General features: G+C 37.7%; 1 protein-coding gene across 2 annotated transcripts in view; it reads right to left on the bottom strand.

Annotated features, from left to right (window-relative positions):
- Nucleotides 1-14385, bottom strand: part of LOC127840952 (disintegrin and metalloproteinase domain-containing protein 12-like) — a 70630-nt gene that overhangs the window by 41460 nt on the left and 14785 nt on the right. For both annotated transcript variants that reach the window (XM_052369415.1, XM_052369416.1), the window contains exons 4-9: nt 8819-8900; nt 8172-8254; nt 3196-3311; nt 2280-2356; nt 1491-1574; nt 239-310 (exon numbers count right to left, since the gene is read on the bottom strand). In XM_052369415.1, the coding sequence (XP_052225375.1) occupies nt 239-310; nt 1491-1574; nt 2280-2356; nt 3196-3311; nt 8172-8254; nt 8819-8900 (514 nt within the window). The remainder of the gene's footprint in view (nt 1-238; nt 311-1490; nt 1575-2279; nt 2357-3195; nt 3312-8171; nt 8255-8818; nt 8901-14385) is intronic.

Here is a 14385-nt window from a genome sequence, read left to right as displayed (position 1 = left end):
TGTTTCACCATAAATTTTTTATCTAATACCGGTCCACTTTGATGTTGCAAGTTTTTTTCTACCGGATACAATGGAGTATAGAGCCGTATGTATGTACATGGAAACACACCTGATACTTAGTTTGCTTAAGTAAAACCTATAATTGAAAAGTCAGGCACAGTGGTTACACATCGCATAAAGACCCTTAAGAAAGGCCTGAAAGACGCATGATTCTTGCCACATAATATGTATGACTCACCCGGCTGACAATGTTGATAATGTTCTGAGTCTTCCGAGTTTGGTACGCGACATCACGATTATTACTATCAAACTGGAAAAACAAGGAATACCGGATTTAACCATACAGATACACTAAAAATGATAATCAAATACATTTGGCATTCTCAGATGAAGACAGCTTCGAAATTAAACCTTAACTACTCATTCAGGTTTGCTTACAAAAGTTTCAAACAATACAAACTAAGCTACGATTGACACTGTATTACATGTATGTATTGACAATTCAGGTATAAGAGTGTGACCAGATATATATATTTTTTAACATGAGAGCTAATTTGTTCAATAAACTATGCTTGCATACAATTATAACCAATTAATTCACTGAGAATTCGCAAAGTTACACTCATGTTAATTGCAAATTCTAGTATTGCTTAAACACAAGTTTGCTAAACTACATAATATATCATGCCTTACAATAACTTAGCAAAAACTACTTTGCTGATGTCTTTTGTGTACACAAGTATGTTTATTTAAATCATAGCACATTGCTATTGCTAGGTTTAACTTCATTACTTTGACTTCAAATTGCTTGATGTGTGCTATTATCATTCTGTTAATTAATTATAAATTATTTAATGGCCGATGTTCAACTAAACATGTTATTATCAGATAACAATTAAATGATATTTATGAAAATGAACCATTCTGTACAGTATTTACACGGAATATATTATACTATAGGGTTTTATACAAATGTCGTAAGATATTTTTCATAAGAGGAAGATAATGTAACACACACTTGGATAAATGGAGACAAATGCAAAGTAATGTTACTAAAAAAGCAACAGTAATGATAAATGGTAACATCCTTTATGCTGCTTTATTTAGATTTTACCAATATGTAGTTAAACCAGTTGACATAATAGCAAATTTCACAGTCTGGGTGAATATAAATTTAATTTTTATTTATCATGCACTTAGCCTAGAATATAATCAATTTAAACAAACCAAGTTTTCTTCCCTCATACCACTACCCCAATGGCCCGCAAATAATGAAGTGTGATTTGTTTGAAATTCAGCAGTGTATTACAGTTGGGCAAGAAGACATTTAAACTGTTCACAATGCATTACAGTTGGACAAGAAGACATTTAAACTGTTCACTATGCATTACAGTTGGACAAGAAGACATTTAAACTGTTCACTATGGCTGAATAATGCTCAGGATTGAGTATTAAACACAATTAAATGAATACTGAAACATTTCACTTACGGTTCTGAAGTCATTGACTACATACATCTCAACATAGCGTGTCTGCAAATTGGCATCATATGGCTCCACCAAGCTTCTGCGTTTCTGTAACAACAATACACAACATAGTCATGAACATTTGAAATGAACATTGCCTGTATTCCCAGGTCAATTGTCTGTATTGCCAAGGTTAATGGAAACCATTTTACTATTTCGGGTCACCGTGACCTTGACCTTTGACCTAGTGACCTGAAAATCAATATTGGTCATCTGCGAGTCATGATCAATGTACTTATGAAGTTTCATAATCCTAGGCCTAAGCGTTCTTGAGTTATCATCCGGAAACCATTTTACTATTTCAGGTCTCTGTGACCTTGACCTTTGACCTAGTGACCTGAAAATCAATAGGGGTCATCTGGAGTCATGATCAATGCACCTATGAAGTTTCATGATCCTAGGCCTAAGCGTTCTTGAGTTGTCATCTGGAAACTATCTGGTGGACGGACATACATACGGACAGATGGACCGACATGAGCAAAACAATATGCTCCCTCTTCTTCGAAGGGGGGTATAATAATTGCAATACTATCATGCAGCACACAAACAATACACAAATTTTATTTATGTATTAAGAATATTGTATATTTTAAGTGCATATTCAAATCTAACCAAGATGTTGGATCTAATGTTGACATAGAACGATGTATGCAGGGTTTCTATCTATACAAATGTTTGTTAATAAGTAAATCAAACCAAATGCAATCAATACCTTAAAAAACATTATTTACTGATAATTCTTCATCTACTTACTCTTCTTAAATATGAATGTGTCAAGTCAATCTGTACTGTTTCATTGAGCTTGGATGAATGTCTTGTAGGATGGGTACCTACAATAAAAGATAGCAATATGAATTTAGGTTCCTACTCCATTTCTATGAAAACATATTTCTGCGTTGTCAATGTTTTTGTAAAATTTACAACAATATGGTTCCAGACTTTTTTAAACATAAAGAATGTTAATTTTTAGGATAGATAATGTATTAAAGATACAGAATGCAATTCAACACTGACAGCTTTCTTCTCGAGATTGTCCGAAGGAACCTTATTCAACTGTCCTTAGAAACAAACCTAATACACAGTGCAACTTAAGCAGCTTAACTGGCTTTGATCAGAAACCAGAAAAACTTGACTTGTACTACACTTGTACTGATCTGAAAGATATGGTCAAGGGAAAGTAACTAAGGGACGTAAAGTGGACCGAGGATGGAAAGTGTCAGCACATTTACACTTTATGTTGATGACATATTTGAAGTGTCTTGCACATCTACACTTTATGTTGATGACATATTTGAAGTGTCTTGCACATTTACACTTGATGTTGATGACATATTTGAAGTGTCTTGCACATGTACACTTGATGTTGATGACATATTTGAAGTGTTTTTTCACATCTACACTTGATGTTGATGACTTATTTGATGTGTCTTTCACATCTACACATGATGTTGATGACATATTTGAAGTGTCTTGCACATATACACTTGACATTGATGACATATTTGAAGTGTCTTGCACATCTACACTTGATGTTTATGAATTATTTGAAGTTACAATTTAATCTCTTGAATCATCCACAAACTTATAACATTTAATGCTGACTGTTTATGGGATCATAATGTGCATAGTAATAATCACAAAAACCTAAGTATGGAAAGAAATTCTGTACCGCAATTGTGTGGGGTGTCCTTCTTGTGAATGTCTTTATTGAGCTTGTGTGCCCCATCCCCCATATCCAGCCCTGGCTCTATGTGGTAGGCTTCTCTGTCGGTCTGGATGTAACCACTGAAACAGACATGACATGCAGCGGTCACCAACCAGTTCTCTGTTGGTCTGGATGTAACCACTGAAACAGACATGACATGCAGCGGTCACCAACCAGTTCTCTGTTGGTCTGGATGTAACCACTGAAACAGACATGACATGCAGCAGTCACCAACCAGTTCTCTGTTGGTCTGGATGTAACCACTGAAACAGACATGACATGCAGCGGTCACCAACCAGTTCTCTGTTGGTCTGGATGTAACCACTGAAACAGACATGACATGCAGTGGTCACCAACCAGTTCTCTGTCGGTCTGGATGTAACCACTGAAACAGACATGACATGCAGTGGTCACCAACCAGTTCTCTGTCGGTCTGGATGTAACCACTGAAACAGACATGACATGCAGTGGTCACCAACCAGTTCTCTGTCGGTCTGGATGTAACCACTGAAACAGACATGACATGCAGTGGTCACCAACCAGTTCTCTGTCGGTCTGGATGTAACCACTGAAACAGACATGACATGCAGTGGTCACCAACCAGTTCTCTGTTGGTCTGGATGTAACCACTGAAACAGACATGACATGCAGTGGTCACCAACCAGTTCTCTGTCGGTCTGGATGTAACCACTGAAACAGACATGACATGCAGTGGTCACCAACCAGTTCTCTGTCGGTCTGGATGTAACCACTGAAACAGACATGACATGCAGCAGTCACCAACCAGTTCTCTGTCGGTCTGGATGTAACCACTGAAACAGACATGACATGCAGCGGTCACCAACCAGTTCTCTGTTGGTCTGGATGTAACCACTGAAACAGACATGACATGCAGTGGTCACCAACCAGTTCTCTGTCGGTCTGGATGTAACCACTGAAACAGACATGACATGCAGTGGTCACCAACCAGTTCTCTGTCGGTCTGGATGTAACCACTGAAACAGACATGACATGCAGCGGTCACCAACCAGTTCTCTGTCGGTCTGGATGTAACCACTGAAACAGACATGACATGCAGCGGTCACCAACCAGTTCTCTGTCGGTCTGGATGTAACCACTGAAACAGACATGACATGCAGTGGTCACCAACCAGTTCTCTGTCGGTCTGGATGTAACCACTGAAACAGACATGACATGCAGTGGTCACCAACCAGTTCTCTGTTGGTCTGGATGTAACCACTGAAACAGACATGACATGCAGTGGTCACCAACCAGTTCTCTGTCGGTCTGGATGTAACCACTGAAACAGACAGGACATGCAGTGGTCACCAACCAGTTCTCTGTTGGTCTGGATGTAACCACTGAAACAGACATGACATGCAGTGGTCACCAACCAGTTCTCTGTCGGTCTGGATGTAACCACTGAAACAGACATGACATGCAGCGGTCACCAACCAGTTCTCTGTTGGTCTGGATGTAACCACTGAAACAGACATGACATGCAGTGGTCACCAACCAGTTCTCTGTTGGTCTGGATGTAACCACTGAAACAGACAGGACATGCAGTGGTCACCAACCAGTTCTCTGTTGGTCTGGATGTAACCACTGAAACAGACATGACATGCAGCGGTCACCAACCAGTTCTCTGTTGGTCTGGATGTAACCACTGAAACAGACATGACATGCAGTGGTCACCAACCAGTTCTCTGTCGGTCTGGATGTAACCACTGAAACAGACAGGACATGCAGTGGTCACCAACCAGTTCTCTGTTGGTCTGGATGTAACCACTGAAACAGACATGACATGCAGTGGTCACCAACCAGTTCTCTGTTGGTCTGGATGTAACCACTGAAACAGACATGACATGCAGTGGTCACCAACCAGTTCTCTGTCGGTCTGGATGTAACCACTGAAACAGACATGACATGCAGTGGTCACCAACCAGTTCTCTGTCGGTCTGGATGTAACCACTGAAACAGACATGACATGCAGTGGTCACCAACCAGTTCTCTGTCGGTCTGGATGTAACCACTGAAACAGACATGACATGCAGCGGTCACCAACCAGTTCTCTGTTGGTCTGGATGTAACCACTGAAACAGACATGACATGCAGTGGTCACCAACCAGTTCTCTGTTGGTCTGGATGTAACCACTGAAACAGACAGGACATGCAGTGGTCACCAACCAGTTCTCTGTCGGTCTGGATGTAACCACTGAAACAGACATGACATGCAGCGGTCACCAACCAGTTCTCTGTTGGTCTGGATGTAACCACTGAAACAGACATGACATGCAGTGGTCACCAACCAGTTCTCTGTCGGTCTGGATGTAACTACTGAAACAGACATGACATGCAGTGGTCACCAACCAGTTCTCTGTTGGTCTGGATGTAACCACTGAAACAGACATGACATGCAGTGGTCACCAACCAGTTCTCTGTTGGTCTGGATGTAACCACTGAAACAGACATGACATGCAGTGGTCACCAACCAGTTCTCTGTTGGTCTGGATGTAACCACTGAAACAGACATGACATGCAGTGGTCACCAACCAGTTCTCTGTCGGTCTGGATGTAACCACTGAAACAGACATGACATGCAGTGGTCACCAACCAGTTCTCTGTTGGTCTGGATGTAACCACTGAAACAGACAGGACATGCAGTGGTCACCAACCAGTTCTCTGTTGGTCTGGATGTAACCACTGAAACAGACATGACATGCAGTGGTCACCAACCAGTTCTCTGTCGGTCTGGATGTAACCACTGAAACAGACAGGACATGCAGTGGTCACCAACCAGTTCAATAACAGATGTGCCGTTTAAAGCACTTAGCAGGTGATGCAGTTTCCTTTTAAAGATGCAATTGTTGAATGATATTAATTAACTATCAAAACAGATACACTGTAACTCCAATATAACGCGGAAGACGGGGTCCAAGCCACGCAACAGCGTTATAAACGGACAGCGTTATAAATTTTGAGCTTATTTATTTAAGGGGGCTATAAAAACAGGTAAAGTATAGCCTATAATATTAGTCCTGTGTATTGTCATGCTGTGTTGTCATCCGCAAATACATGCATATAAACGGAATCGAACGATAACAGTATACATACAGCTTTTCTAATGTGCACATTTATCCGATAATCCAATATAATTATAACATCACTTACGAAAAAATAATGTTAAACATTTATGACAAGAAATATGTTTACGAATTTCGTAAAAAAAATTCATATGCCTACGCCATTTTTCAGAAAAATTAGTACAGTGCATTATGGGACACAGCTTTCATGACGAGCCAATTTAAATTTAGATTGAATGCAATACGATACATGAGCAAAGAAATATTTTATTGCGTCATACGCAGCATGTTAAAAACGTGCTTTCCGTGGACTTTCTGATAACGGGCACAAATTTAAGTGCATCTCTGTTAACTATTATACTGCGTTAGCATGTAAATAAAACGCAGGATTTTTTTAATTTCATTTTTGTATACGTACTGAAACATTAAACACACACACAGATATTTTTATTTATCAAGCATGTGTAGCATATAATAAACGATAACACACTTACACAGCCATAGTTTATACAATGAAATACAATACACGATAAATACAAAACATAAACAGGTAATCGTTTTAAATAACTAAATTTGATAATTATTCCGCTTGCACTTGCCATATTGAAATAAGCGCACTGAACCGCTCTGATAGGGAATACATGTAATAAACACGGACTCCCAAGTTTTCACACATTTATTGACATTACACAACAGATTAACACCAATTAGCTGTCGAGTGTCGTTTAACCTCTAATCGATTAAAATCAGTTAAACGGACAGATAAAGCAATCAAGCTGTGATCGCCGGCTTCTTTGAATTTTCTGAAAATAATGTATGAAGTTGCATAACATGGATTTGAATCAGAAATGGAAGGTTGGAGAAAAAACGGGATCCAAGGACACCCCGTGTTATATTGGACACAGCGTTATAACGGACCGCACTATATTGGAGTTACAGTGTATGTTTATTGTTACCACAGAATCTAAACGCACTTGTTTCATTCAACTAAATGTCTTGTCAAACAAGACTGAACATATGTCCAAGCTGTGGTATTTGAAGTATTGTTATTTCCTTATTGAGAGCCTTTTTCACATTTTATTTGTATTTCACATAGTTGATCACATTCTTAAGTAATGCAGATTTATACGTTATAAGATTCAAGCACAGGTAATAAAGCTCTCAACTTTATAACTGAGAAATCAAAGCTGTCAAAGTAAAAAGTTATAATGATTAAAAAAAACTAATTTTAAATAGGCTTTTTCAATGCTGCTGTACCGCACAAAAAATCCAGCCTTGCTAGGATTGCTCGTCATATTAAAGTCATACTAAACAAGAAGTGTACGTAAAACACTATGTTCCCCCCCAACTATTTGACCTTGAAGGATGACCTTGACCTTCACCACTCAAATGTGCAGCTCCAAAAGATACACATGCATGTCAAATATCAAGTTACTATCTTCAATATTGCAAAAGTTATGACCAATTTTTAAGTTTAACACAAACGAACCAACAGACAGGGCAAAAAAAATATGTCCCCAAGTATAGACTGGAGGACATAAAAAACACTTATGTATTACACTCTGGGCAAATGGGGCTACATGTGCGAAAAATGTTGTCCCAGATTAGCCAATGCAGTCCACACAGGCTATTCAGGGAAGACAGTCTATTCTAAACAAAGATTCAGTCCAAGCAGAAAGTGCCGTACATGATTAGCCTATGCGGACTTTACAGGCTAATCTGGGACAACATTTTACGCATACGTATAAAGCCCTGTTTTCCCAGAGCGTGGCCCATACACAACTATTTGGCATCTGACCAAAGATAAAAGGCCAGAATGTAACCATGAGCAACAAGAAAGTTGATATAATGACCCACCTGACCCCTTCACAAGTGCTCACTGCCACCAGGGATGAGGAGTGACCCTGTACACTGCCATGGTAGAAACAGTGCTCCGTAAGCTGCAAAATAGAAACAGAGGAGAACACATGAACTAGGGCAATACCTAGACAAAACTAGCAGGGTGGTTGCAACCTCTTCCTTTTGGCTCATCCATGTCTACTATTGTTTAAAGGTCTACCAGAAATCTCATAATCTCATGAAATGTAATATACGGTAATTTTAAGTATTCTTAGACGTCTTTTCTTTTAACCTATTTATTTAAGCTCGATTGCATAGAAAGCCTAAGGCTTATTTTAAACGCTCTCGAGTCTGTTTCCTGGGACTAGAACCAGTACTTGGTGTCTATAGGGGAGATTTAAACAACGCTCCCACAGTGGGAATTGAACCAGTGACCTCCTGATCACTAGGCGAACACCATGTCCACTACACCACGGCGACCTAGACAGACTTATGGAATGACAAAGAGGAAACTATACAATTCACTTACGGAGCATAAAGTTTTGAATCACAAGCCCTTATAATACAGAACTTTTTTCCAGTTCTATTGATATTATGCAATTCGGACTACATCACTTGCACATTTATAACACCTGTAACAACTTAAAGGCTGCTGAATACTGTACCTCTTGTGGCTTCAGCTTTTTTAACCTGAATCTGTCTTCATCTTCAATATTTTTTTCTATAAAGGACTTCGTCAACAGATTACTGAAACAAACACAAACAATAGCACATAATTTTATTTTGCAAACACATTTCTTTATTGAGGACATCTGCACTACTCTTGAGACGTTCACAGTATGTCTTTAGACAATGACTATAATATCAGTTTTAAAGTATGTAGAAGTTATTATGGCTTGACTTAACTGCACTTTAAGGAAGTGCCCTGCCCTGTCATTTCCTATTATGGCTTCCTGAGTGCACAATAAATAAGACACCAATCTCATGATAACCACAGAACCACTAGACACAACCCAACACCAAAACTTAACAAAGGAAATCAAGCGAGACCTACATTGTACCATATAATTGTCTCTGTTTTTGCATCATTGTAAAAACACACAATTTGTTTCATTAAGTTTATTGATATCATGACCATAACCAAGCATCTAAAGATTTGTTCTGCATTTTGTCTTACATTAGTACATGGAAATACTCAACTTTTTAAGATATAATATTTTATCACATCTATTGTGTACACATATAACATGCACAATAAACTAGTAAATAACAACCATGGTTAAATTGTAAAACTTAAGTGAGCAAAAAATTGCTAGTGTAAAGGTTTCTGAAACTTAACTTATTTAAGTGAATGTCCAGCCTAACAACCCAGCAACAGGGGCCCTGTTTAAACAAATAACCCTGAAGTGCTTTAACGGACAGATCAGGTAACACTTCACTCCCCTAAGGATTAGCACACCACATGCATCTGAGTCATTTATACTTGCAACAACAGGTTCACAAAGTCACAATTACCTATCTGAACCCGTACATTTTATATATGACTGTATTAAAGAGACATAACCATTTCAACAGGAAATAAAAATTACATATCTAAGCTCAATATTCATGACAACAAATTCAATTGGCTGAAAATCCCTTCATATACAATGTATGGCAAAGATATAGCTGAGACAGGAAATATCCAGCTTATATAAGGCAAATAAGACCTTTAGGCCTATGAAAAAAACATGTTTGTTTCAGGTTACCCGACCGACCGTGTCAGTTTACCCCCGACTGCAATTTTTTTATCCTTAAAAATAATAAAAAAATCGTGTTTTACACTATTCTGCCGCGATTTAGACCGCAAATGTATTGATTTAAATAATAACATTCAAAACAATGTATTACTGGTAATTATGGACCAAATCGGCAGAGTTGCATTCACACATGTTAATCTCTTTTATCCAAACACCGCAGACAGCAGTCTACACAAAAAGTCAGTAGACGTCCTATGCGTGTTTTCATAACGCCCAACACTTAATCCAGTTCTGTCCAGATGTTCTCTTGAATCAGTATACAGTACAATTACTTATTCAATAATTACTCAACTAAAAGACCGTAACGATAAAGATACGGCGTGTTTGATTTGAAATTAATTTAGAGGAAATATTATTCGCGTTGTTATTGTGTTAAAAAAATAACAAAGAAACTTTAAACCGAAATCAACAGAATTCAATGTTCTCTGCGCTACAAAGTTTGTATAAAAAATCAATACATACACGCTTTTCATGTGTTTACCTTGTTGACCTTGTACATTGCCGCATAATTTTCGCGTTCTTTGGTCGGGAAATATACATGATGACTATATTGGAAGCATTTGTAAATGTTGTGTTAACATAAAAAAATCATAAGTGTGTTTCGGATTACAAATTATTATTCTCATTTGGGAATTTAACGGAACATTTATACTTGTGTTATATTTGTTATGAATTAAATATTGATTTGTTAAAACGGTTTACGTGTCGAAAAAAAATGTTTTGATAATATCATGCATTAAAAGCACAATTTCCAGGAGGATAACACCCGTTGGCTATCATCAGTATCTTACGTAACTTGCCATTGTTTTATCGCAGAGAAGTACACTGTTCGGACCAATAAATGTGGTACATGTAGGTAAAACAAAGCCATAAAACTGTTATAAACCCCTGAAATTATCGATTGATAGTGACTTGGGGTTATTGACGCATATCTGATTCACATTGTTGCCACCATTTAATATCAGATCCTACAGTAAAAAAAAAAAAAAAAAAAAATTCCGACCTACCGACCATAATTTTTTTGAGCCCGTAACCTGAAACAAACATGTTTTTTTCATAGGCCTTAACCCTTTACAAATCAGAAACGCACTTTGACGCATTTGAAGTCCCTTAAAAAAAATTAACTTGAAGTCCTTTCTTAATAGATTAAAGTTTTAAAGGCTTCATTTCAAACCCTAAGATACTGATGAGCAGTAAATAGCATAAGACCTGAACAGACTGCGAGTTACTCGCAGGATATGCTGGTTGCAAAAGCCGTTTTTTTTTATTTTGAGTGGTAAATGGTTAAATTGTAAGAGTGACCTTCATCTTGTGATTAGGAAAGAGGCGCTACACATTACACATCATCACATGTGTCTTGTTCTGAGAGAATTGGGCAAAATGCATGTGCGTAAAGTGTCCTCCCAAAATATCCGCACAGGCTAATCAGGGACGACACTTTCCACTTTAATGGTATTTTTCGTTTAAAGGAAGTCCCTTTTTACCGAAAATCTAGTTTAAGCGGAAAGTGTCGTCCCTGATTAGCCTGTGCGGACTGCACAGGCTAATCTGGGATGACACTTTACGCACATGCAATAAGCCCAGTTTTATCAGAACTCGGCTCATATGATTGTGGACGTTTGTGCAAAGTGAAATGGGCTGCCTTCTTAAAAAAAGGGGCATACAAATAATCAGACTCCCAATAACCATAACATGCAATAACTCCCAATAACATGCAAACGACACACTTCGAGTCGCCACTCATGACCTTCAAGTCAAAACTGATGGCCCTCAAGTCAACGCCAGACATCGGGTCATGCCAATATTTCACTTTATGCTCAAGTGATCTCAAAATCGGGCTTCCATGTAACAATAAAGTTGACAGATAAATGTACATGTATTACAAATCTTTTTAAGAAAAGTGTGAAGAATGTATTATTTGATACAGTGAAACTAATTATATCATTAACCATACCAAAACTGAAAAAACTAGTGACCTGAAAATCAATAGGGGTCATCTGTGAGTCATGATCAATCTACCTATCAAGTTTCATGATCCTAGGCCTAAGCGTTCTTGAGTTATCATCCGGAAACCATTTTACTATTTCGGGTCACCGTGACCTTGACCTTTGACCTAGTGACCTCAAAATCAATAGGGGTCATCTGCGAGTCATGATCAATGTACCTATGAAGTTTCATGATCCTAGGCCCAAGCGTTCTTGAGTTATCATCCGGAAACCACCTGGTGGACGGACCGACCGACAGACCGACATGTGCAAAGCAATATACCCCCTCTTCTTTGAAGGGGGGCATAAATATCAAAGATTGCATACCGGCATGTGAAAGTTTTGTTCTTAATATTTGCATCTCATATTTTGTAAAGAAGTTCACTACAAGAGTTTGTTTTCAGCTTTAAAATTTAATACCATTACCAGACATGAAACCTCAGCAAGGGGATTGACATAATTTGTTGTTGAGCTTCTGTAAATTAATGACAGGTATCATGTTTATAGAGCCGTCAAGCACAGCTAGGTAAGTGTGACGGGCATTTACTACCTGCAAAATGGACAATAAAATGGGGTTGTAGGGATAAATAATGTCATTCAGGCTGTTAAATTTACCAGATCTGTTATTTAATTATGCATTACAAGTAAACAAACAATCAAGTTAAGCATTAAAACAGGTCCCTCAGGAGGATGTTTCAATCTTAGAGATGGAAACATTCTTAAGAAAAAAATGTTCCTTTGTATCTATGGCACCCGTAGTCAACAAGATTTCCATAGCCTCAAATCTACACAAAACAAGAATATTGAATTTTATCAGAGCTATTTACAGTTACACTTCACAATAAAGTTCGAATCTTAAGATAGGAGGGGAATCAATTAAAATCTGTTTACATCCTAACAACAGAAAAATCTTATGCAAATCAACATCTCAAATACTGACTGGAATTGACTTTTTGTCATACAAAAAAGATGTACATGTACAATCGGGCCTGATTTGGGCAAATACTGGCTAAATGCATGTGCATAAAATCTTGTCCCAAATTAGTCTGTGCAGTCTGCACAAAACACAGGCTAATAAGGGAGGAAACTTTCCAATTTCATAAAAATATTGTTTAAAAGAAGGCTCTACTCAACCAAAATAAAACCTTTGAGGGATGCATTAAGTCCAGTTTAACCAGAGCCTTGTTCATTTTTCATTGGGAATACCTGACAAATAGCATTCCATCCACTGCAGATGTTTCATATTTCTGTGCAGTGCAAGGAAATAATCTGATTAACACCTCGCCTTTGGATTATACCATACAGTTCTACATCTCCAAGATTCAGTAAAAGATATTTGATTTAGATTTTGATAACCCCAGTAAGAAAGGTTGGCTAGATGTTATACTCAGTGTGGATCTGTGAATTGAACGTAAAATGTTTCTTAAACAAAACAAAATGTGTTTTCACATACCAATCCAAATATCAAAGCAAAATGACTCTCTTATTTTTGTTCATTAATCATGTGATTTTACATTTTTTACCTGGAGCCTCAAATACTGTTTTTAAAGAGCTCTATTTTGTGTGTGTAAATATTCCTAAGTTGTATTGTAATTAAATGCAGACTCACTGTAATACAGGAAAGCAGAAAATACATATTTATGGTGTTTCCTTCATGATTTAATCTCATTTGAAAAATGGAGTAAATAATACATGTAAATTGCCATGACAATAGTGAACAATTTCTGTTTAAAAATCTGTGCATATGAATTACATGTCTACATCAGAACTCAAACATGAGTTGGTTACATGCTAACATGCCTTTTACTTACTTACTAGAAGGCGCATTACATAAAACATTTCATAGCAACAGAAAATCAATATCAATATATCAGAGTCTCAGACAAATCAGTTCAATATCAGCAAGCATCATTTCGGCTTTGCATATTTAACTTCCCACAGTCTATAAACTGTCACAAGTTGCTTCTAATCAAAGCATCAACCAAGTATCCCCAGAAATAAAGTGGTGAATCTGAATCTGGAATAACTGGCAGTGTTATTTTTTTTTCTAAATAATCCATGGTGTAAGTATAGGAAGGCAGTCCACAATGGTCCTGTTTGTTAGCTCAGTTTTATTAACCCTTTGCATGCTGGGAAATATGTCGTCTGCTAAAATGTCGTCTGCTGAATTTCTAAAATAACATTTTCTTCGATTTTTTTTTCAAAGAATACTATAAGAATAGCAAACAGTTTGGATCCTGATGAGACGCCACATTCTGTGCATCTCATCTGGGTTCAAACTGTTTGCAAAGGCCGTCAAATTCGGTTCCAGCACCGAAAGAGTTAATTGTCATTTCTTATGTGCGTTTTGATTGATCCATCCTGTGGCAATCTGTCACTTGAAGTAGGATCAAATGTTGGTCTGCCACTGATTACTGAGTGCAAGAAAGATTTCTCTTCTTTTTGTTC

Source organism: Dreissena polymorpha, chromosome 8 (assembly GCF_020536995.1).
Source record: "Dreissena polymorpha isolate Duluth1 chromosome 8, UMN_Dpol_1.0, whole genome shotgun sequence".
Lineage (NCBI taxonomy): Eukaryota > Metazoa > Mollusca > Bivalvia > Myida > Dreissenidae > Dreissena > Dreissena polymorpha.
The sequence above is the reverse complement of the archived record's forward strand: the minus strand, read 5'-3'. Positions and strand labels throughout refer to the sequence as shown.